Source organism: Necator americanus, chromosome II, assembly GCF_031761385.1.
Source record: "Necator americanus strain Aroian chromosome II, whole genome shotgun sequence".
Classification (NCBI taxonomy): domain Eukaryota; kingdom Metazoa; phylum Nematoda; class Chromadorea; order Rhabditida; family Ancylostomatidae; genus Necator; species Necator americanus.
The window spans coordinates 12,174,412-12,199,293 of record NC_087372.1 but is presented as its reverse complement, the minus strand read 5'-3'; the positions used below and the strand labels follow the sequence as shown (position 1 = coordinate 12,199,293).

The 24,882-nt window shown below is 40.3% G+C and overlaps 2 protein-coding genes across 3 annotated transcripts; one reads left to right on the top strand and one right to left on the bottom strand.

Annotated features, from left to right (window-relative positions):
- Positions 1-851: 851 nt before the first annotated feature.
- Positions 852-10,730, bottom strand: RB195_017612 (uncharacterized protein; the record flags this gene model as incomplete). The annotated part of the gene is made up of 13 exons (XM_064184682.1): positions 852-905; positions 1,813-1,911; positions 2,827-2,923; positions 4,402-4,465; positions 6,654-6,708; positions 6,763-6,852; positions 6,993-7,091; positions 7,164-7,305; positions 8,594-8,661; positions 8,715-8,846; positions 8,896-8,982; positions 10,290-10,350; positions 10,681-10,730. 13 exons carry the CDS (start codon positions 10,728-10,730, stop codon positions 852-854), a joined length of 1,098 nt encoding a protein of 365 aa, XP_064040563.1.
- Positions 10,731-15,022: 4,292 nt separating this feature from the next.
- On the top strand, positions 15,023-24,395 carry RB195_017611 (uncharacterized protein; the record flags this gene model as incomplete). 2 transcript variants are annotated; one of them, XM_064184680.1, is made up of 11 exons in its annotated part: positions 15,023-15,063; positions 15,688-15,792; positions 15,854-16,023; positions 16,077-16,119; positions 17,442-17,562; positions 17,628-17,774; positions 19,902-20,024; positions 20,089-20,241; positions 21,709-21,846; positions 21,913-22,023; positions 24,339-24,395. In XM_064184680.1, the coding sequence occupies 11 exons, from the start codon at positions 15,023-15,025 to the stop codon at positions 24,393-24,395; spliced, it is 1,209 nt and encodes a 402-aa protein (XP_064040561.1). The 2 variants fall into 2 exon arrangements, with proteins under 2 accessions (XP_064040561.1, XP_064040562.1); XM_064184681.1 differs by lacking the exon at positions 15,023-15,063 and having other exon boundaries at positions 15,689-15,792.
- Positions 24,396-24,882: the final 487 nt, after the last annotated feature.

Below are 24,882 nucleotides of genomic sequence, written 5' to 3'. Positions count from 1 at the left end.
GAATCACGCCATCAAGAACTGTTCCTTCACTCTTAAAGAGTATTCTATTCTATGACATTCTAATATCAGAAATGCCTTCACTTGGGACGCTACATATAGCGCAATCAATAAACTACGACCAAATCGTCTCCAAATCCAAAAAGTGGTCAAATTCATTATGCAACACTCCAATGAGTGATTTCCATTCTTAGCACTGTGAGGAGTTTTTGGAACTGTAAGTTTCTGTAGATGATTTCGTCGTCGCGATGAGGTTATAGAGCCTCTACTCTTGTTCGTTCCGTTGTCACTCGTAGGTTCCGATGTGAGATCTTTCACGTGATCTCTTGTGCTTAGTCTTGGCACTGAAGTCATCATCAATTGCTTAACAGAAAACAGAATTAACAAAGAGGACAAATTTTGTCCACTACATCCGAAGAATCTGCTTAATTCTACCTTTCCGATGTTTCTCACCATTTCAAGAGACTTTCAATTTGAGGTTGGAATTCTACTTTGAACAGCACAAAAATCTTTAATTACAAATCATCTTGACACCGTTTGGAGCACTTCTGGTTTCTACTGAAGATTTCCCACATTAGCTGGTCTTACACAATCCTTATGTCGACACACTTTTACAGGCATCCTGGATATTGTGATCTTCTTATCACTTATGGTAAATTCTGTAAGTTAATTATGAAATAATTTGAATGTTTATTATAAAGCGTGAGTAAATCAAAGCTGAATGATGCTATCATTATTCCTGTTTATTTTTGAATTGGAGACGAAATCTGAAAAAAAAGCAGTTAAGGTCAACCACAATTTTTATCAAGCACAATTTGCTACGAAAATTTACTACTTACCTACACCTTTTCTGGTTATAAACCAGCACAATTAATTTCGCAAGCATTGTTAGTACTTGTAGAAGTCGACTGAAACAATCATCATATGTACCTGCCTTATCTAACAGTGTGATATGCCTAGCAGTGGGCACGCCAATAAAAAAATATGGACAGAAGTATGCCAAAGATACAGGGTATGAGAACGCTACATACTATTGAAAAGGGTTCTACTTTTGCAGTAGAATTTCCAAAAAGGGAGAATTCTAAAACGGTAGCGTGCAAAATCTAAGGAGGCCAAATCTTGTTCCATCTATGTTAAGGGTTTTCGAAGACTCCTGAGCTCATCTACCCGCAAGAGGCCGCTATCTAACACAATTTGATGTAATTGATTATTTCTAGATCATCAAAACTATCATAGGCTCACACACAAACATATTCTTTTATTATCCAAATCGCTGATATGCGTTTTTAGGACTTTTTAACTTGTTGTGTTCCTCCAACCCAAGCAAGGCCGGGAACGGAGCTAGGTTTTAAGAAAGACAACGAAAACTTGCAACTTGCTTGTAGACTTCAGAGCAACTTCTTTCGAGAACTACCAGCAATCAGAGTGCTACAAAAGCTCAAATGCTTCTCCAGAAGAAAATAACGATTGCCATATTAGGCAGCGAGCGCGAATTCTCATGCCTATGCGCTTATCAGTTTCAGAGAAACATGATTTGTACCGCATTCTTTCAGAAAAGTATGGAATCTCAATTGAAATTTGTAAAAGATGGATAATCTCAGTCCAAACGCATACCAACGACACTTGCGCAAACCTTCATTGCATTTAACGAGCTTTAATATGATATGGAACACGTGCAGCTTTTCGGTAGACATTGGAAAACAATGTACGACAAGGAATTTTGTTTCTCTGTCAAATTGCCCACTAAACCCATTACATGTCCACATGTCGAGCAGCTACCAGGGCTCACCTCCTTAAGTTCAATCGAACACTTACCCGTCTTGGAACTGGTAGAGGAGGAGCATGTATATTGATGGGATCTGATTTGAAGAACTGAGCTGCATTCTCCCAAGCAGCTGGCTTCGTGTTCTTTAGCTAAAGCATTCTCGAAGTTGTGTTGGTAATACATCTTAGAAGCAGCGTTCGGAAAAATCTCCAAGGGTAGGATCTCCCGCAAGTAGACGGCGATATTAGGCGATGGAGCCTAGTTCAAGTATGACAATGCAACCACAACTCCTCAGACAAATCCGTGAAGTTGAGGCGACGGGAGCACTCACAGCCGCTTGTGTGCGCGACGTCTGTGCAAAGCCTACAAACCTGCTCACCCTAAGAAAGCAGTGATAGATATTTCGTACCACAGCAACAGAATCTTTTGCTCTATTGAAAACTTGCTTAGAGGCAACGTAGCACGAAATTAACGTGGTGCGAAGGAAAAACAAAAAAGAGTTCGGGTTCTAGATTACAAAACAAGAGAGGCTCTTCTCCATTTTTCCTACTCGTCCTAAAAACAACGGCATGAAATCCGCCTTAGTTCCTTCGAAATACGTTGCTCCGCTCACCACTGCAAACTGCTATTCCCTCAGAAGTCGCATTCCATTGTTCATTGTTCTATTCATTATTTTTACTGGAATAAGCTTGCGAGGAGATCTCATTAATGCTCCACCGCTCGCTCGTGGACGCGAGGGTGGCGCGTTGCAACTGTTTTCGTAGGGAAAAACGCCGTCTTCCACGTCGTTATTTACCACGATAGTAGACCACGATTTCAAAGGCAACTGTAGTTGAAACATTACCTATTTGCTGAGGGCGCGCAAATCATGATGTCAGATGTGTTTCCGCAGACAGATAGCCTTGTAGTCCTAAGGGTTCTGGTGTCCCAAATTTCTGGATTAAGGGGCTTGGACATTCATATTTTTTCCTAAATTCTTGGAAACAACGTTGTTAGTCCAGATGTACAAGAGAGATCCCAACCTCGAAAACTTGAACGCTGTCTTCTGGGTTAATTTGACTTACCAATCTGTCGACTTGCTCTTGTGTTTCCCAGTCGTACGGATCTAACGGTTTTGTACCTAGTCTATTCATGAGAGCCACTAACGCCTCGTAAAACATACTAAACTATGAGCGTCATGAAGTAAGATCTCCAAAAAGCTAATGTTACAAGGCAAGATTTATTGCATCTCTCGAGATGGAAGAGGGGAAGTACATCAAAGAATAAAGAAAATGTGGAAACGCACGCTCCTCCCGAAAATCATCATTGAGCATTACGTGGAGTGGTGCGCAACCACGTTTACTAGGTTTTCGTCCAAAAATAGATGACTCAGTGATTGAGAAAATGCACAAGACCACCTCTCCGAAGAGGAACTGACTTCTGCCGATGATGACCCGATGTCTATGAGAAGAGAATAAGCCAAAGTTTTGAAGATGCCTACCTAAGTAAACAAAATAACATGGCTTAATTTTGAAGGTTCAGGAATCCGGAATAACTAAAGGAAGTGTATCTAACAATCTAATTTCTTCTAATGTAATCTACTTTTCTAGCAATGTATTCAATATGCCGTGAGAAGTTACAATTAGCGTTGTAAAAAATTACTGAGCCTTCTACAGATTTAAAAGCTGTTCAAGTCCCATCTTCGCATTTGTGTCGATCCAATGACAGTGATCACCTGCTGACTTTAAGCATGAACGCATTGAGTTCATCATAGAAGATGTCCTTATTATTGTCCTCTTCGATTTCCGTAGGTGCATGGGCAATTAAGATACAGAGCTTACGCTATCTAGGAGATCCCGTAGTCTTACATAGTCGCCTCTAGACGATGTTGAGTTTCTTTTCTCTATTACCTGTTGTAGTCGATTCTCTCAGCAACCGCACAGTCTCATACCTTCTTTTCATCAAGATCATCGATGGTTTAACCTCCGATGCTGATGATGGAACGTCCTTTGATGCGTGTTTCCTGCAATGCAGCAAACGACGCATGCAGATACCGCAGCAGTCTGGATAGAGCGACTTGCTGGTGTTCACTCGACAGCAGCCGCATTTCGACCTTAGGAAGCGAACGTTTTTCGCCAAGTATTCGATGCTCTGTCAAGATATTCGACCTAAAGTCTTTGGACCTCTGAAAGTCTGCTGGATGATAGTAAATCTTTCATTGATCACAGTCACGAGAGAAAACGTCAATGTGTACGCCATTTGAAAAGAAGCAGAAGCTAATCGTAGTCTCCCTGGCTCAATCTACGACTGTAAATGAGAGCAGATTGATGGATTGATCCATTGAAAGATGGAGGGGGTTTAGCACAGTCTGCTTCAGCTGTGACCGCACCATCGATGGATCAAACCACACTAGTGTAACCGAGCCTTTGATCCCTTCGATGCCAATGAATTGGTATCAGCTCTCTCTAAGGGAACAACAGGTTGACACATCGGCTAGCTCCTCCCTGCCAAGCCATTATAAGGCTTCACACTCATTCCGGAACCTCAAGCGATTTTGAATTGAAGTCAAACGTGAAAGCGAGCGAGATTATAGGAATTGATCAATTCTGTGCACTTCATCCTCTGCACTCAATCAACTAATTGGGACAATAAGAAGTTACCTGTAGTTAGGTCGCTGATAACAGTCCAAGGTTCTCAAATGCGGAACTATATCACGTAATTCAGCTGGAATACAAGACAATATACTGTACCCCTACCACTGTTTCTAGTTTTTCAGTCGGCTTACAGAATGATATTAACAATACAAAGCTGTGATTTAGACTATTTTAGTGTCTCCAATGGAAATTAGAGGTGCCTTTCGTCTTCTCAAATCTTTTCCCAAGAGACCATATCACATGTCAAAACCAGTTCATCAACGTGCTGCATCTTGTTGTCCTAAGTCTGCAGCACCTTCATTTTTCTTCAAGACGCTTACTTGGCGCTTCAACTCTGAAGTAACTGAGGCCGAGTGAAGACGCTGCAAGTCATTGAGAATGGGAAGAAACAGCGAGGTTCCTAGTTTTAGTCCAACTATATGCTTTTTTTCTACAGCAACCATATATCTGTAATATTGTTTTAATTTTTAACGTGGTGTGAACCACTCTGAACCATTGTCAAGTAGTTGTATAGGCCAACACGCGCTCCAAAACCTCAACGATTACTAATTCCACTAAAACGCGTTGGCGCATCCCAAGTGGATTGATACGCCGATGACTTTATCCTTTTAAGGTTCTGAGCAGTCCTGTGACTTAAATGTTCAAGAAGGTTCTGCTAAGCAGCTGTAAAGTAAGGTATAAAGGTAGACAAATATTACTCGGGGAAACCCCAACCTTGTTAGTCAGATTCAAAGGCAACGCACCAAGATTTTAGCGCGGTATGGAACCCACGGCGAAAGTGTAGAGTTCGGGTAATAAATTGTGGAACCCAGAGTGATTCGGCTCATTTTCCCCTCATCGTCGGAAAGACGGCGTGGCGCAGAAAACGCCCGACGATTCCCGTCGTAATCCGCCGCATCCAAGTACGGGTGATCAAAGATCAGGGATCTCTTCTCACCACGTATTCAAGTGAAACTACTGAACTATGGTTCTGAGGGGACCGGAACATGTACATAGAGGTGCGTTCTAACGTATCTCAAAGGAGTTAAAGCGGTTCCCACGCCATTTTTTTACGACAGTCAGGCAAGGACGAGCGGAACCTCGCTGTGTTCCGTAATCTAAAATGCTATGTATGAACATTGAAAAACCGACGGTGACTGACGGTGCGGCACCATCGGCCACCGTCGCCAGCTCGCAACTTGTCATAAAATAGAAATTTAAAAACAATTTATATATCATCAGATTCCCCTCTCTGAGATCTATCCAGAACTCCCATATCTTTGAGAAAGGAGCAAAATGGCCAAATATGCGCCAAAAAGCAAGAATTGGAACCTAACATGGCCTAAGGTTATAGTTGAAAGAGTGTTCAAAGACTCAAACTTTCACATTTGGTCAGAACATCAAGAAATTGGTAGAGCAAAGCAAACGAAAGTGTTTGTTCATTACTTTTCGAACTCGTTTATGCGATTTTTCTTGTTGTGTAAAATTGCGGTTCGTCCCTACTTTGAATCTTTGTAACAAGGAGAGAATTTATCGAAGTAGCCAAAAGTTGCTATTAAGAGTCTAAATATGTCTGGATTTTCTGGAATTTTTATTGGTAATCACCGTAATTCTATTTTATTTTTCATGGTAATCATCTTTCCAATTTTTTTTTGGAGAATTGAATTCAGTTGTGTGGGACAATCCCTTGGAAATGCTGGTTAGACTTCTAGCAGCTAGTGCAAATTTTCTTGAATTTGCGATGAGCTCTGTATGAGCCCCCTATCCAAATTATTCCCTTGTTAAGGTACGGAAAGAGTTTAGCTAACTGATTAGTAAGCTTTCCAGTTTTTTCAAAGTTTTGAAAAGCTGGTGCTTGAAGGGAGCGTATCACGATTTTGACGTGGTGTGGAACGCGTAGAGTTCGGAAAGTACAGTACTATGCGTGAACATTGAAAAAACGACGGTGATTGACGGCGCGGCACCGTCGACCACCGTCGCCATAATAATTGGGGCGGGGGAACTTTGCCACATTTTCTTTTTCTTTTGGAGCAAGGGAGACAAATATATGAAGGAATGCGCTATTTTGGGATCCTCATTGATTAATACGAACTAGGACTCAGTAGATTGGAGATTTTTTTGTTGAAAATTTTGAAAACACCTTTAATAATACCACAAATCGCTAGTACAATCAAAGAGTGAAGACTTGAGGCACTGAATTGTCAGGAACATTATGATTAACTAACCGTATACAGAAAATTCCAATTTTTGGAAACAAGTATGTGAAATTCTGAACTCACGCGGGAAATTTTGAACCAAATTCTCGTCAGGAATATTCATCTTAATTACTTCGACCTTAATTATTAGAACATTTGTTAGGGATTTGCCATGAATGTAAGTGCATAACACCTTATGTTTATCTCTAACTGTTTGCCATGGTAGACCACAATGAAGTTCAATGAGCACATAAAATAAAGACCATAAATCGTCTTGTCGACCCTGTAAGAGTCAACATCTGCAGAGCAATGGAGGATCAGCTACTCTACTCCCAGTATCCATGATGAAATCACTGTGAGCAACATCAACGAAAAAATAATGCACGTTTCTAGAATAATTTAGCTGGGATGTTAAGAGGGGACCTGCTCTTTCTTCTCGTGAACGTTAGGTGAGCAATAACGAAGCGTTCCTCTGAATTCCGCAGTACCTCTGGCTTTTCTTGCTATCCATTTCCCATTTTTCTGAAATAAAAAGAAATGAATTTTCTTTAAATAAATAAATATGCAACAGATACTTGTTTCGTTTCAACTCACAAAAACAGCGTATGCTCGTGATAGTCCAAAATCGAGAATATGAACTATATGAGCTCTCTCGAGATCGTCTTTATGTCCCATTACGAAATTATTGGGTTTTATGTCACGATGAACGTAACCATAGTCGTGGACGAGTTTCACGCTTAAAATGATCATTTGTTACCTATCTCATTCAACATCTATCTCATATAATACATAATGCACAGCAATAAGGTCCCATAAATTAGAGGAAAACTCAGATGCATTGAAAAAGTAGGCTAATTCCGATGAAGCCGAGAAACACTTCATTGCGTTTTACAGTGCAATACTGAATGACATGTAAAATGGAATATGCAGAAGTTTTTTTCTCATGCTGCCTAGAAAACTACTGCCTTCCAGTGCAGTTTCCGAGGATTCTGATTAGGATGCTTCACGCTAGGAGGAGAGAGTCTGCTTCAAATCGTTAACGTATAATTTAGCCCTTTATTCTTTATTAAAACTTTTAACAACATCAACGTATCCCAAATTTCTACTAGGGTATCTTTGAACCAGTCCGAGCGTCCGGCTAAAGACTGACTTCACTTTCCTAGTGTTCGCTTCGCCCCCCTTCGCTGATCAACGAAAATGAAGACTAGTGTCCTTTTTTTTGTAAAATTAGACTTGTGTACTTCTAACAATCTTTCTTCATCTTTTTTATTATAAATAAAAGCAAAAGATTTTATAGTTTTCCTTCTAAACACGTCAGTTCTAAATTTGGAGAATATTCAAACTTCAGCTTCAAACACTCCGTCGATACCAATGTAATGTGGACACAATTTTGAAAGTATTACTCGAAATATGGGTTTTCCTCTTGTTTCCACCAAGAGTTACCAAAGAATGATGCTTTAGCACAAAACGGCGTGAAACTTTAGTACAAAACGCGTGAACTTTATCCTAGTGATAAAGGTAACGTTATACGTTCGTAAACTCTTCGCTACTATTTAAGCAGCCGTTTGCATGAGTGTTTCCACTCTCTGACGAAGGCATGCTGCCAACCTGTGAATGTGTAAATGTGAAAAGCAACGCGCCCGTGGCCAAGGCTATGAAACATCCCATTTACCTTTTGCGACATGCACACTAATTCATTGCGCACCATTTCGATAATGCGAGACCCGTCGCACCCCATTTTATAGCTATCTGGCGCCCGCGCACCAATCCGACGCCGCGAACCCGTCGTACACCATTTTATAGCTATCTGGCGTCGGTGCACCAATTCGACGCCGGTGCACCCGTTGCACACCCTTTTTTGAATTTCGTGACTAACGAATGCACGCACGCACACAAACACACGTGACAGAATAAGCCCGTTATTATATAGCATGATGCTCCTCATGTGCTATCCACAAATGTGGTATTCAACATTCGAAAAATTAACGATATCGAAAGCATCAACAATAATCATTTTTAAATACCTGTACAAACACTGAACGGCTATGCGACTCCATGTTTGGGGAGACATAATTTCTCGCGGGCAATTAACCTATAATAGCAATCAGGAGGAATCAGTCATCTTATTGCTGTGTGTTAAAGAACCTTTAAAGATTTCAGATTCTCGCCGAACAGCGTCATCACCATATAGCAATATCTTCTACGTTTTGCTGCATGAAAAACTTGTGGAATGTGCGGTTTTTCTCCGGTCCGTGTTATTGCGCGGAGTACAGCTATCTACAACCAGCACGTGAAGCAACAAAGAGGTTCATAAGTTTTTACGCACCTCGAGTTTTATGGCAGAACCTCCTTCAACATCGTTTGGTTCTGCTTTCAATGCAGCCACCACCCCTCTCCGTAACACACTTTCAACCTGAATTGAAAGTAGCCAACTATTTTTTTACGATTGGACTAGTGCACGTTAGCGCTTTTTTAACACCTTTAAAATATATGGTTCTCAAAAAAAAGGTCATCACCTTCAGTAGGTCAGCTACTCAGAAAGTACGAGCGGAAAACGGATTTCTAACACCTGTACAGACTTTCACCTGCTACCTCTGACCTACTGGTTTATTTTTTTTTTAATTTCAATTCCTTCTGTGGAATTGAAACCAACCCACCAATATCTTGTGGTTATAAATGTCCCCGACGTTTTTGAGCATTGATTCATCTCGATTTTTCAACTGTGAACATTTTGAACCTTTGGAAGTACCTCTTGTTTTACCGTGAAGGTTAGAACCGCTCCAGCAAATTCGGAAACGAACTGTTCTAATAAAAAAAACAGAAACATCAGAATACAATGACGTCAAAACTATTCGTTACATTGGCAAGACTCAAAACTGAATGCTTCATTTTCTGTTCAATCCTAACTCCTGGCTGTAGTTTTGTTTTTATCGAACCCCTCTAATACGAAGATATTGTTGTGACTTTGTGACCCGCCTTGCGCGCATGAGCTTTTTTGAGGCGTTGTATCCACCTGAAGTTTATTAGGTATTCAACGCATTTTAAAGATAGTTCTCAAGCAGACAATTAGTGGCCATGATTTCGATCATTGCTTTGTTTTCCACTGTTTAACTATTCCACTTTCGATACCACCTGTTTAAGAAATATCGCCCATCAAAAAAAAAAAAAAAAACCAGCAGAAGTTCCACGGTTTCAGTTCAAGCAGTTCTCACATTTGCTATGTTTGTAGAGTTCTTTTTTTACTACAAATAGCAAGCATATCGCGAAATTGACGTAGTAAGGAAACCTCGGAAAAACGCAGAGTTCGAGTTGTAGGAGATGAGCGTGGCCCCGCTCTTCCTCTTCTAATCGTTGTAAAAACGACGTGGAAACCGCTTTATTTTCTACGAAGGATATTAGAATGCGCCTCATTGTGCACGCTCCGGTAACCTCAGCACTCTTGTTTTTTTTCACTTGAACAGGCTGTGAAGAAATCTCGTTAATCTTGTGCTGCTCGTTCGTGGAAGCGACGCACACACAAGGGTGGTGTGCAACTGATTTCGTAGGAAAGAACGCCGTCTCCCATGTCGTTATTTACGACGATTAGAAGAAGTTAAGCCATGCTTGTTTTCGTAATCTACAAGGCGAATCCTACGTTAGCCAGAGGTTAACGTACGACGTCATTTTCCTGATACGTTGCCTCTATTTAATATCTCCTATGAGAACGCCAGTATAACCTACCTTGTATACTTGTCCAAATCCACCTTCGTCCACTTTTTTGAGTATCACCCATTCTCCGAAGCTACAAGCAACAACCCAGTAGTACTGGCTTCTTCAGAAAACATGCAGAAGTAAAAAGAAAGTTTTTTTTTTTTCAGACACAAAAGTAGGTGAGCTGCCAAGAGAATGTCGCTGTCTCTCTAGCTGTGTGTTGTTCTCCCGCCTCACATTACTACTTCATCTAAAACACTTGCTAGACTTTCCTATACACGAAACATGTTCAGGCCTTGCAAGGACATGATCATGTAGAAGTTTAATTCAATTCGCTCCAAAATGAAAAAACGATTTATCAGCGTGATTGAATTTTCAGAGCTCTGCCACGAATCTTAACGTCTTCAATAGTTCAGCTCACCGTTTTCCTGGTAGAAAATTAGTAACCGAATTTTCTTCTTCTCTCAACATTTACGACAGCGAGTGGTTGTACTAGAAAACAAATGAGAAACCCTCAAATCGCTGTTTTTATTCTAACCAACACATCACGGCCGAGCTCTATTGCATAGCTGTCATTGTGGGTATATTTTTGTAAACAAACTAGCTAATGTAACGGTCACAACCATGGAATGCTATGGAATAAATTAGATACCTGATAGGAAAGATAGAACACTTGTGCTTGATGCGATGCTACTTCTTGGGATTTCGTCTTCGTTTGGTGAAATTTCATCCTTCTTGCAAGAGTTACTAGTCGCTGATACAGATTTCAGTTGCATAGTGGGGTCGAAACGGCATGAAGCTTGGTGCAATTAAAGGCATCGTCCCACGAATCTGAGGTGGTACGGATTTCAGGTGGAGTATTCGTATACGGGATAGTAGATTATGGAGAGAGGGGTGATTCCGTTCATTTCTTCCTAATTGCCGTAGAAAACGGCCCGGAAGATAAGGCTTCGAGCGTTACGGCGCACTATTTTCTACAAGGAGTTCGATTGGAGCGCGCCAGCCCTGTGCGGCGGTGCATATTCCCTGCCGTTTTTCACGGCAATTAGGAAGAAATGGACGGAATCAACCCCTCTCCATAATCTACTATCCCGTACACGAATACTCCACCTGCAATCCGCACCACCTCAGATTCGTGGTGTAATGCCTTTAAGCGACTGCGCTCGAAGCGGCGAGGAAGGGGGTGCTACCGCGACCTACAACGATGAGTAGTGCTAGCAGGGGTCCCTCCTCGACCTTATCCACTACTCTCTACCACATCGCTACGAACGCAGTTGGACGCGACGGAGGTATGAAAGCCATGGTGAGCACTAGGGCGGATTCGAACCTCCGATCGATTGTGCAGGCAACGGAACCTCTAACCGGTTGCGCTATACCCTTTGTATTCTTTATTGTATTTGATTCAGTGACGTTTTTGAGTTGTTCTCATTACTTTTCAAACCATTTACAGCATATTCACTAACAGTGGAAGAAGTAGCATTAATAGAAGCATAGATTAATGGGATCAAGTGGGCAAACTATATTGCTGCTGCTGTCCAGAAAATCTCACGCTTTCAAGAAATTCTCGATACTCTCCTACGATCAGTGATAACATGTAGTATTCGTAATCACGGTATAGTAGAACTCAATGTGGCAAAATTTCACTGGGCCTATTAAGGAAGTGGAAAAGATCAAAAATCGATAAAATCGCGGTTATATTATATTTGCGCGGGTTCATTATGATTAAAGTGATCTTGGAAGGCCAAAGAAAATGCATTATTGACAAAAGTTTCATTACCTTGAATGATATTTTGCCCCAGAGTGGTTATAATTCATTTATACGGAGCAACGTCATTACACATACACGGGGTCTTTTCCAACTTTACTGTAACAATACCCTGTACATAATTTATTGTGGCTGAATAATATAGTAGAGGTTTTTTTTTTGCTATTAAAACACCTTAATACTATTAGTGTCATTTACTTACTAAAGTCAATTCCATTAGGACTTTGGAGTGGAAAAGAAAAGTTACTGTGGTCGCCATGGTCCCACCTAGATTCCAACCTCAGTCCCGCCGCCCCGCCTCGAGCGCAGCCGCTTGCGCAACTGTCCGTGCTTCATGTCGTTTTGACCCGACTATATACACATTCTAGAGACTTCTAATATTTTGCTGCATCTCAGATGGTACCAAAAGGTTCACAAAAAGAAATAAAAGTAAAATAAATAAAAATGAATGGATAAATAGAATTGATAACACGAAAATCTAGCTAGAATGGTTATATTCTCAATATTAATAATAAGATAAGTAATTGAAAGACTGAAATTTAATGACAAGATGATTAGGAGGATATGTGAGCTCAAACTGAAATTCTATTCTGTTAAACTGCCACTTGTGAACAGTGGATAAATCTGGAAGTTATTGAAAGCTCTATTATTGCTCCTGTGTCTCGGGAAACGTTTTAGAAAGAACACTCCAACGTGTTGGCCAACAAATATGAAAAATCGATGAGTGGAGCAGGATCACTGTTCAAGCGGTTCCATTGAAGGCAACATATCACAAAATTGACGCTGTTAGGATCTCTCAGGGACAGTATAGATTACCGAATTTAGATTAACTAGCCACGAGAGTGACCAAGCTCAATTCTTCCTGACTCTCCCGAAAAACAGCGTGGGAAACTTCTGCGACACGTTATAGCGAGCCACCCTCGTACACGTGAAGCTTCGGCGACCCGTGTCCCACGCCGTTTTCCAGTACGATTGGGGGAGGGGTGAATTTAGCCATGTTCGCTCGACGTTGTAATCTACACCGTCAACTCTATACTATCCACGGGAGATCCCAAAATCCTCAATTTCGTAATGAGCTGGTTTGAATTTGCAAAGAAAGGGGGAATACTGTCAAAATCACTGCTAAAAACCCAATGCGGTGACAGCTGACAACTGGATATTATATCATTGCAAAAAAAGTGGCATATGCAGTTTGGAATTATCATAATCGAATCAATGAAGACTTTGGATCTGGGAAAAGATTTCTGTCTACTGAAGAACAACACCCATCATTCTGTCGATATCGGTTGAGATCTGGCCCTGAAATGCGGTCACAAATAGTGCGTAAATAAATAGTAATAAATATGTGTGTGCGCTAATATGTATGCATTCTGTTCGTGTCCAGAAAAAAAGACCAGTTAAGTTTCAATAACTGAAATAACTTTTATTCTTTTTGCTGTTCCAATGTAGTAGTACATTTTTAGCCTAGTTCCACAGTAAAAATTCCAGTTTTTCGATATTGTATGGATGATAATGTGATTGTTCGACGGAACGCTCTTCAAAAACGTCCAAAATACTTCCTGAATGAGGTTCACAGTTTTCGAATCTTTCAGCGAACGCTTGGAATATTTGTCGCACCCATTTAATTTCCATTCGTCTCACCAATCTCGTTGTGTAAAATCTATTTCTGTTTAACTATAATCGCACTTTTTTCAGTATTTTTGTTCCAGTGTTTTTCAGTTTTCTCAGTTTTTTTTTCAATCTGTGTGACCGATTTACGGTGATGTAGTTGTTACGCATTTATAAATCTTCTATGTTTCTTTATTTTTCTACATTATATTTTTCTATTATTCCTCTTTTTTTATTCCATGCATTATTTACTCAAATTTCCTTAATTGAAATTACAGCTCCAGAATAATATTCAAATACAGTTGCGCACTCTCATTCTAGAAAACCATTCCAGCAGGTGACAAAATAATAGAACTTTTTTTTTGTGAACGATAAGAAACGTTAAGAAAGCTCTCTAACCGGAAGATATCCAGAACTCACATGTCAGCATTGCGTTTTAGGAACCATAAAAATGTTTTGTTGAGTCATTTCAATATTTTCTTTTGTTTTTTGACAACAGAAGGAAAAAAATGAGATGATTTCGAGCGATGCAAAGATGTTAACACTCGCTTCCTTGTTTCCAACAAGACCTGGGTATCAGGTGACGGAAACACGGTTGCGCAACACTAGCGGCATTCGTTTTTATCTGAGGCGTTACATTGTTTGTACGGGTCACATTTAGAGGTGATATACAGCAGGCAGCAGATATTGCCTGTGACCTATGCTCCGATATCGTGCTGGGTTAGGTGGTGCCGTGCCTTTCATACTAGTCCTTAACAAGCTTTTTTTTTCTTTCTTATGTCTGCAACTGCTCTTTTCTCTTTTCGATATTACATGTATCTATTTAATTTATTTTCTATGTGGTAAATGTACTAATGTTACTAATGTTTACTATTTACTTTTACCATATTTATATTATATTATATTATTCATAACTATTTATATTTATATGTGCTCTTCTTTATCTAACTTACTTTTTAATGGAAATGTGAATCTTACTCTTCCATATCTTTCTCATGCCCTTCAAACTTTCGCCTTCTCAGACTTGAGTCTATAGCCAGACTCAAGTCAAACATTCCATAGTCAGAGACTTGGATCTGGAGCATTTTAAGGATTCCCCCAGCTTCAAATGTGGTGATCAGTTTGCTTTCGAGTTTTTTCTCTGTTACTTCTTCTTTTGTCACTGATTTCATGTTCGGTTCTGTAGAAGCTGCTGAATGAATCAACAACCTCAAGATAATGAAAATCTTCACTTTTTCCGGGCAGCTATTGTTACGCGCGCAATATAGTCTTATCTTCTTATTTTTATCTGATAAATTCTGATATTTCACTCATTTTATGGCAAATTGATCTAGAAAACCACGTTAGAGAAAGTGTGGGAAGAAATTCCCAATTATTTCCATTCGTGTATATGGTTGGGAGCGTAGTGTCCAGGAATACCGGCGAAAGAAGGTGAATTTAAGAGAAATCCACGAAATCCAATCACTATGCCGGAGTAATCACGCATGCATCCGGACTATAATCGCCTTTGAAAGATCCCGAACACCTTAATAAGCTTAGGAGCTACTGCTTTTTAACGCGTCAATAGCTCCAATTAAACTGACTAGACAAATCTTTACATTAGTAGGGATGAAAGAAAAGTGTAAAAGTCGGAGAAGTACGATTTTATCACGACCGTGGGTGTAAAGAATTGCTTCGTCGGGCGAACTGAGACCTGTGATTCATGATGTTCAGCGCCACCATTACCGAAATTACATGCCGAGCCTTACGTACTAGCGCAATGAAGTGTCAGATTTTCTACGAACACTGTCTTCAATAAGGTTAAGAAGTCAGAATAGATTCTGATACTTCTGCAAAAATGCAAACAGTAGCCAGACATTGAGCCTAGTAATAATGCACATGAGAAGACTTACAATGGAAATTTGAAGTAAGACCACCATATATCGTTTATACCTTATTTTCAAGAAGAAAGGCGAAGAATGAGTCAATGAGTCAACATTTGTCGTTGTTCTCCTTTTCATTCTCTCTAAAATTGATATCAGAGAAAAATTTTACTTCATCTTTCACTATTTGCAGGATGCTACTCGTTATTATATTCGCTTTGTGCTCAACAGGAAGCTCTTCAATTACTGACACTTTCAGCAAAAATGGACTGCAATACGAGAAAATTGGGAAAGCAAAGTGAGAAATACCATTAACCAAGACTTAAATTCGTGAATATTAAAATTAATACATCATGTAGGCTGATAGACGGAAGCAGAACGTGTAACTCACGAAAGTTCAGTATTTTAACTTACACGAATGCGCTGACAATGAGCGAAGCGTCAGCCTCAAACACGGATTTCGTGATCCTACGGGCCCAACTACAACAAACATTTCACAACATCTGTAGCAGTTTCAATTTGACAACAGGTAAGGGATTCTACGTAGCAGCCGTAGTGTACCATTCAAGCAATCATTTTCAGAACATGCTCCTGCCCAATATGAGCCCTCAATTCTCAACGCTCAGTAGGTTTACGAATATTTCTTTTCAGTAGACATGAGCAAAAAAGAAAAGTAAGAACACTCATCAGAGTCGATTCTCGGCTCCTCTTCCTAGCTTTGGTTGTGAGCTCTTTGATGATACACTATTCGTTACATCTAGCAAAGATTCAGGCACCAACCACACACGTATATATGATTTTTTAACCTATCTTCTAAATATTTTTCTAACCTGTAGTTAAGAATGAACCCTTTATCATCATTATTATCGATATCATATCCCATTACTTGAGAATTTGTCTACTCATTTCCTCGAAAACTGCAGTGGTTACAAATGTTTCCCATCACTGCATTTTCTGGGCCAAAGAGGCTTAGAGTCAAGAGGTATGTTCGGTTCAGAGAAACAAGAACCACGGTGCAGTTGCGTAGGCGGCTGAAGCGGCGCGGTGGAGCGTAGCGGCTAGAATCGTGGTCGAACCCTCGCTAGCACCATCCATAGCTGCGGTTCGCGATGGATGGTGCTAGCGAAGGTTATTCCATGTCCTCCCCATCTCGAAATCACAGCCATCTGCACAAGTGCATTGAGCTTCACGCGGTTTTGATTAGACTTGGCGGATAGGAAGGACATGGAGTAGTTTGGGTGACAATCCTAAGTATCTCTGCTTATCTTTAGGATGGTGCGGTGTAGCGCAGTCGGTAGGAGGTAAGCAGAGTTGTCTGGGAGGATAAAAACACACTTGATACATCGTCTAGCACCCGCAAGTCATTGCACATGTTAGTTACGCGTTTGTAAACCTCAAACGATTCTGAAGTAGAGGCGCAGGCGCATTCCAAGCGCTTCAATTTAGAATCGACTGAGGTTGATTGATTAACACGAGGCACTTTATCTCTAGGATATCATGGGAGATGATCTTCTCTTCAAGATGCCGACTTCAAAGTTGTGAGAAGTCAGAAGAATTGGAAGCTGTTTTGAGAATCTCTAATAGAGGTCAACGGACCTCTTCTAACTCAACCATTGCGCATTTTCAGGCTTTCTATCACATCCTAACCATAATTATGAACTAGGAGTTATATTCAAATAGTGTTCAAAACCATTCAACTTCTCCACTCATGTATGCTAGAATTTTGAACGAAATGTCACGCTTGGGAATCACACAAACATGATAAGTGACTATGAATATAACTCTTTACACCAAAGTTGAATCACAGAGAAGAAAAGTCAGTTTCTTGAAGCTTTGACCGGAATAAACTGCGGTGTTAAGTTTTTTCCCCCAGAAATACTCATTGCACATCGATTTCCGATACCTCTTACACTAGCTTCTCAGAAACTTCAACAGCTCAAAATTTAGGCCACTGGGCTACCTTGATCGCTTTCATCTGAAATGGAATGTGAAGAAATTCGCGAATGATCTCATTACATTTCTTTTGTACAACAAAATCAGTTCCCCATTTCATGCGTTAATTGATGAGGTAGTGAATTATTTTGCGTCTGATGCAGGTCTCTTTAAAATTTATTGATTTTTTGTTACTTTTAGGAATGGCTCGACGATGATATAGACATGGAAGAGTTTGTGGAGAAGACATTGGTGTTCCCAACGCGTTGTGAGTCCACACATATGGTCGTGGTAGCTAAGCTGTGCTCGGATTTCGAGGAGACAGCGCTGGAAGGGGATTTGTATGCAGTAAGTAGATACGAGTCTTTTTTTTTTCGGGAAGCTATATTGTGCGACAAGGATGAGAGACTTGGGAAGATTTACTAGTACTCCCTGTTAATTGGTAACTGGCTTCTTACCATCACAGAATTTATCTCATTGTGTTTCGTGGAAAATTGTGACACACATGATTCACTAACAATATCATCGCATGTTCCTATCTGCAAAATGACTATTTCTCTGATATTGGATTTATGAAGGCATAAAGGGTCTTTTTCTTTTGATGAGGTTTTGTTTTCCAAAGCTCCATGCTCTTTGCAGCTCCTTCTTCATTTTCCTTTTTTAGAATTTATTTTAGACCTAAAACTAATCGCAGTTATCTTAAGCTGCACCGGTACATATAATAAGTGAAGTATAAAGTTCTGAGAGTTTTCGCTAGATGTCTTTATGGAGCCATATTTCACGATGTAAACGTCACATCGGGTCATACTATATGGTAATTTCAAGATGAGACTACGAGAACAAAAGCCGAAAAGAATCGCGGTGAACCGGCCCAAACGAACGGAGCCCGGTTTAGTGCCCGGGAAGGTTTCGCTGTGTGTTTGGTGGCATTAGAAGGGAATCATCCACCACGAGCTCCACCCATCTGGCAAAGCACTCAACTCTGACCTCTACTGTCAACAACTGACCGGACTGAAGCAGGCGATCGACTAGAGGCGTTCAGAATTGGCTACTAGTTAAGGTGTTGTGTTCCATAAAGATAATTCTCTGACCGCACACATTCTTAACGATGCGTCAGAAGCCCCGAGAGTTTGAATGGGTGGTTCCACCGCACCCGCACTGTACTCCAAGTTCCAAACGACTATCACCTTTCCGAGAATTTGCAAAATTTTCTTGATGGTCCAAAACTGGTTTCCATAAGGGTTTGTGAAAATGGGTGGTCGAGTTTTTTTTTGCCAAACGAAGAGGATTTCCTCAATTGCCAAATATGAAGCTGCCATCAAAATGGACAAACGTTATTCGAAGAAAGCGGCGCATATTTGATCTAAATCGATTAGTCCTAACTGTGTTAATTTCATCCTCGAAATGAAGCGAAAAAAAAAACGCTCGGAACTTTCTACTTCACTTAATATAATCATTATCTGGTTCGTCACCATTTTTATATTTGTTTTTCTTACTTGTTCTGTCGTCGTGACGTTTTACGTTCTCAATGGAGGTGTTCACCGCCGACATCTTGTCGATGTGACGACCTTCGATAGAACAGCGTCAGCCCCCGGCTTAGACGTAAAGCGTCGTGTCGACAGAATAAGTTCGACGTCAAATGTACATCGGTGGCAAACACAGTAGCAGGAGTACGGGAGAGAGAAAAGCAGAGTGGAAAAAAAGGACAGCTTCTCTTGTGCTCGGATCGATTTTTTGTTCCGAACTTTCATTTGGTTTTTTTTTGAAGCTCATTTTGAGCGAGTGCTTCCTATCAGTCAAATTTTTTTGAATATTGCATTTGTCGATTTAGGAAGGTTCACATTGGTTTAGTTTCTAACGCCAGTTTGTAGAATGGACACGCGTTAATCGTTCGTTGATCCTAACAGCAACAAAATTATACAAGAATATCCTTTTTTGAAAAAAAAATTCCTGTAATCCCCACCAATTTGTAAAAGATAATCACATTGTTCCATGCGAGAATGGAACAATTATTGATGGAAAACAAAATTTGCTCTTTCCTTTCCCTCACAAAAGAAATCTCAAAAAAGATTTTTCTTCGATCCAAACGGTGCGTGACAGTGCACAAATTATCTAGGTAGGGTAGCACGGTGGTTTTTTTTGAATCTGGTTCAAATATTTTCCCAGAAATTTTACTTAATTCTTTTTTTGTCTTTGTGCTAGATATGTGTTATTCTTTCTAAATTCTTTTTTTTTAAGAAGAATGATAGAAAACCTCAGAGAGATAGAGATAAAGTACATGAAGTCAGAAACTCTATCTCTTTTTCCCATGAAAGGAAAATCATTGAGATTACCGGGAATTCAACTGCACTATACAGAAATTCTTTACTCTTTAACTTGATAGCAACTTTTTGATTCCGTGCAAACTCTTCTCTTTTTTTATAACGAGTTCACATTCGCTCTTTTCTAAACTCGTCCGATCTGCTTCTCTCGCAGATTGCACACACTGGCCAAATGATGGAGAAAAGCAACGCCTTTGTGTTCTACGATGTTCCAGAATACGTGCTGGTGAACGGCGACGACGTGACCGCCGTCGAATTCGAGTCCTGTAGAGTTGTGGTAGGTTGTGGCATGTTTTATGAAGGAAAATACTCATATTTAGTTCCTACTGAATCTGATTTAGAACGGATCCTCCTTTGTGTGTACGGAAAAGGATGAAAGTAGGTGTGACGTATCTATGATGAAATCCTGCGACATCTATGTTGAGCCAATTTCTGCTGATTTCTCTTTCACTCGTCCGTTTGGAACTGGCATGATAATAGCCACCAACCAACGGGTAAGCTTCATATCGAATTCAGTTTGAAAATCTACTCAATTTCTGGGAAGATTTTCTACGTTGGATTCCCTCACTGGCAAAGGTTTTGGAAGTGACTAGCAAATACTACACCAAAAAAAAAAAAACGGTTCAAGAGCACCAGAGTCTACCAAACGATGCATTTTTTTACACTCGTACAAGTGATGAAGCCGCGTACTTGACGAGTCTAAAGAGTTATTTAGTCCACATAAACTAATCGAACGCTGGATATCCTATGAAGAATATTCCACTTTTCTTTTCTTCTTAAACTACGCACATGTACATGTCAAATCTCACCTTAAGGATAAAGGATAAAGTTTCTAAGGCGTTAATCAATCCACTTGGGATGCGGTGACTAGCGGTGGCTAGCCGATGTATCAGGTCAGTGTTTTTATCCTCCCAGAGGAGTCTGGTAGGATCTAGACCCCGGAGAGATGAAAGGCTTGGTGAGCACTAGGGCGGATTCGAACCTCTGATCGATCGTGCTGGAAGCTGAACCTCTTACCGCTAGACTACACCCTCCCGGCTTATAGGGATAAACACGCGAAGTATTCTTCGAATGCTCTGTTTTTACTCCTCTAACCTCTTCATTGGAATAAATTCGACTCATTTAGAATACTAATGTTCGCTTCTTCCCATAAGATTAATCCGCAGACCCTACAGCTTATTGAAACCTGCCACATACTGACCTAGTTGTGAAGAGGCACTAGTAAAACTGCGCTAACGGAGATACTCTTGCATGAAAAGGTGGAGAGGTAGGAACAGAGGTGTGAGTTGGATAGAATAAGGGTCACAAAGAAGGACCGTAGCAGATCATCTGGAAACTCAGGTCCGCTGCGTTCCTGTTCTCTTCGTAGTGAAAAAAAAAGAATGTTCGATTGTCCAAATTCAAAAATCTGGAATGTTTGTCACTTATAGAAACTATGTGCTGCCATTATAAAACAAATCTCTTCTGACTGGAAAGAAAGCGTCGGTGATGAAAGTTCGAAACGTTTGAATCCTTTTCTTTGAGTCGATTGACAGGACACCAACCATTTTATACTTCTTAGGTGGTAGCCTGGGGAAGTTCTTAGAAGTCTCCTACAAATGTTCCTCTGAACATGTCACCAACAAATAAGCGTACGTTCCTAAAACGTATTGAAGAGGGTGTAGCGCAGTCGGTAGAAGGTTCAGCTATGGCTGCACGATCGATGGATCGGTTCGAAACCGCAAAACCATGCCCTCATCCCTCCATGGTCGACACGCTGGTACCAGACTTGTTTGGGGGTGATAGAAACAATGACTTGATACATCGCCTAGTCCTCGCCTCTAAAGGCTAGACATGGGTTCAGAAACCTCAGACGATTTTGGATTGAAATGAAGGGCAAGTGGAATGAATTTCTATCCGTTATCTTCAAAAAATAATCCGATAAAGCCTATTTCATCAACGCAATAAGACTGTTTATGCAGGAATTGACGATCGCTGGTTCTGCTGTCTATGCGGATTCCCCAATATTCTCGTACCACATTTCACAGAAAATCGAAAAAGATGAAGATGGTCGTGAACAACTTGTTCAATCTGCAATTGACACTCCAATTAGTAGTCAGGTGCCTTTATTTAAAAAAATTGTTGAGGAACTACATGTGTTCTATCAAGATAAGATGGCATTTTAGGTTTCGTTCCCAGAGCTTTGTCATAGTGCTGAAGAAGCTGTTCGTACCCGAACAAAAGCCATTCGACTGTATCACGTAAATCGCAAGGGAGTTCCCATGCTCTGCAACCAAGTAAGTTCTTTATCGTCATCCGTATCAACTCGTATCATATTCTTGTTTCCCACGATAACGCCAAAGCACAAGGGAATGAAAAACAAAAACTTCTACGGGTATATTCCAAGTGGATCTTGTTTCGATTACTGATGGAAAAGTGTAAAAAGAAAATTAAAGAAAGTCTCTCATTGCCTATTTCGAGGTGTTTATTCCTCATAGGCCGCTTTCATACTTGTTACCCGCTTCTTGGAAGGGAATGAGGTTCTAGGCCATTCGTTAGCGTTAGAAGTTAACTACTTTGCACTAAGGAGGGCTTCACTAACTATTGAAAAGTCGAAGAAGTAACTAGGCATTCTCACTAAGACGAAACAAATCTAAAACCATTCCATCGATCTCAAGAGGTTGAAGAGGTTGCCTGGCCATGGGCAATATTGAATCATCGGCCACACAGACAAAGTTGTGACCTCTTCTTTCCTTATTTAAATTAAGAGTTCGGAAATTCTAGCACTAAGATGAACTCGCTAATCATCAAAAACATGTTCATAAAATTTGAGCGGATGCAGTGCAGTGATAAGAGCACACAACACAGTGGGGCCAATGGTTCAATATCGGCCATGTCCAGCCAAACATTAATCCTCTAGAGGTTGATGAAATGGTTCTAGATTTGTCTGCAAGGATAAGGACACTGGGACTAGCAAGTCATTTTATAGGCTTCACTCATATCTATAAAAATCTATGATTCTGAAATGAAAACGCGTTGTAGCGCTCCAAAAGGATTGATCAGCGCCGAGCACTTAATAATATATTCGTAAAAATTACAGAAATAGAATAACGGGAGAACAGAAACAATCTTTTCTAATCCCTTCTACTTCAGTCTCCGCATATTTTTAAAAATTATGCCTCGTTGTAAAAATGTTAGTAAAATTCACTAAGATGCCTTGATAAGTCGTGAAAAATTTGAACATGTAAACTTTCTAAGAGTTACCTGCGTCGAAGGAAATTTCCAGGACTTGAGCAAACTTTCCATGAAATAATGTCAACCATTCTACCTTATTCCGCTTCTTCCTAAGTTTTCTATAGACCGACATCAATTTCCACATGCTTGGACCGTCTAGGGACTATTAAGTTTCCTAAACTTAATTAACCTTCTATTCGTATCGACATAATTTTTAATGATCCATCAAATGCGCAGAGATAAGAGTGCTTCTGTGGGCAGTCGATCAGCTGTCAGTAACTCCCACGAATAGGTCTTTATTTCTTAGTAGATTCATATTGTTAGTGCTGGAATTCCCCATCCACAATTTACCCAAACAAACAAGAAATGCTAACAAAAACGTGAAATGAATGACTAAACTGTAAAGCGTGCCTCTGGCTAGCTTGTCTATGTTTATTAGTGATTTCTTCTCTCGCATCTAATAATATGAATACTTCCCGTTAGTTTTCAGCTCTTTTGACTTTTTCGATGCAACCAGAGCCGTAGAATACACCGTTATTTGGCGCCAATGGATCACTTGAGTTTCCTTTTTTTTACAAAGCCAAAGCCTTCTTCTACTTATCTACTAACCGTACGCATGTGATTAAGTTCTTAACTACGTGAACTCTGGCTAAGGGCCTACTTCACCGTGGGACACAGTCTCGAAAAAGAGATAACAAATGCCGTTAGAGGCATCGTATCAGGAAATTAACGTAAGGGTAAACCTGACGGAAAACATAGAGTTCGAGGTGTAGGTGGTACAAAAATTGGCCTGGCCGCTCTCATTCCTCCCTCCCCCTAATTTCCTGATAAACGAAGTGTGAAAAGTACTTGTTGCGCCATCCTTGTGCACGTTCCGGTTCCCTGAGCAGCCTATTCGTTGGTTCTACTTGAATATTCTGTTGAGGAGACGTCAGTGATTGTCTACCTCTTGCTTATTCATGCGTCGTACGCGGAGAGGCGCGTCTTAACGTACCTGGCAGGAACGAACGCCATTTCTCACGCAATTTTTTAGGACGATTTTGGGAGATTGAGCGCTCACATTCGTAATTTGTTCCCCTAACTCTATCGTTTTTCATCAGGCTTCCAAACTATCTCAATTACGTGATATGCTGCCTTAAAACATTTGACAAACCCTCATAAAGTTGTTATAATGCTGTCGCCCAACATCAACGGACGTTTTCCTGTGCGACAAAGAAAAAAAGTCCGACAACATCTCCAGATATTGAGCCAAGAAGACGTCAAATAAAGCCATAAAGAATTCTGCCACATTATTTTTCCGGGAATGTCTCTAGTGCCTTCAAAAGTCACTTTCCGTACACGCATAGAAGTGATATCACGAAATATAGCTATGTTTCAGCATGGAAAAGCATCGGTATGGGAGGACGTGAGGGATTTCTTTCTACATCTCATCTAATCCTCTTCTATTAGTTGGATCTCAGCAACAATACAAGTTTCTTCATGTGCTTTCTAAAATTCACAAATTTATCACAATAAATGTGTATGCAATTTTCACATGTAGCAAAATAGCAATAGAGAGGTGATCAAGTTGAACGCACTAGCTTTTGTAAAACACGACAACGGTAGGAGCGGAAGAAAAGTTGGTCAACTGTATGTAACTAAATCTGTATGCGTCACCATATATGGACGCGTTCGAAACGTTAAATTTAAAAAAAAAATATCGAGTGCATGAGAACAAACAACACACGTAACTAATACACCGGGTAGATAAGTCATGACAAAATGCTGTTCTTAACCGAACACTCAAAAAAGGAGCACAAAAGAAAAGCAAAACAAAGATGTGGCAAAAATGTCTGTATCAGGTGTTATATCAAGCGCTACGGATGCCCTTTGTCCAGCTCCATTTTTAATTTTCAAAAAAAGGAAGAAAACCAGACATCTCT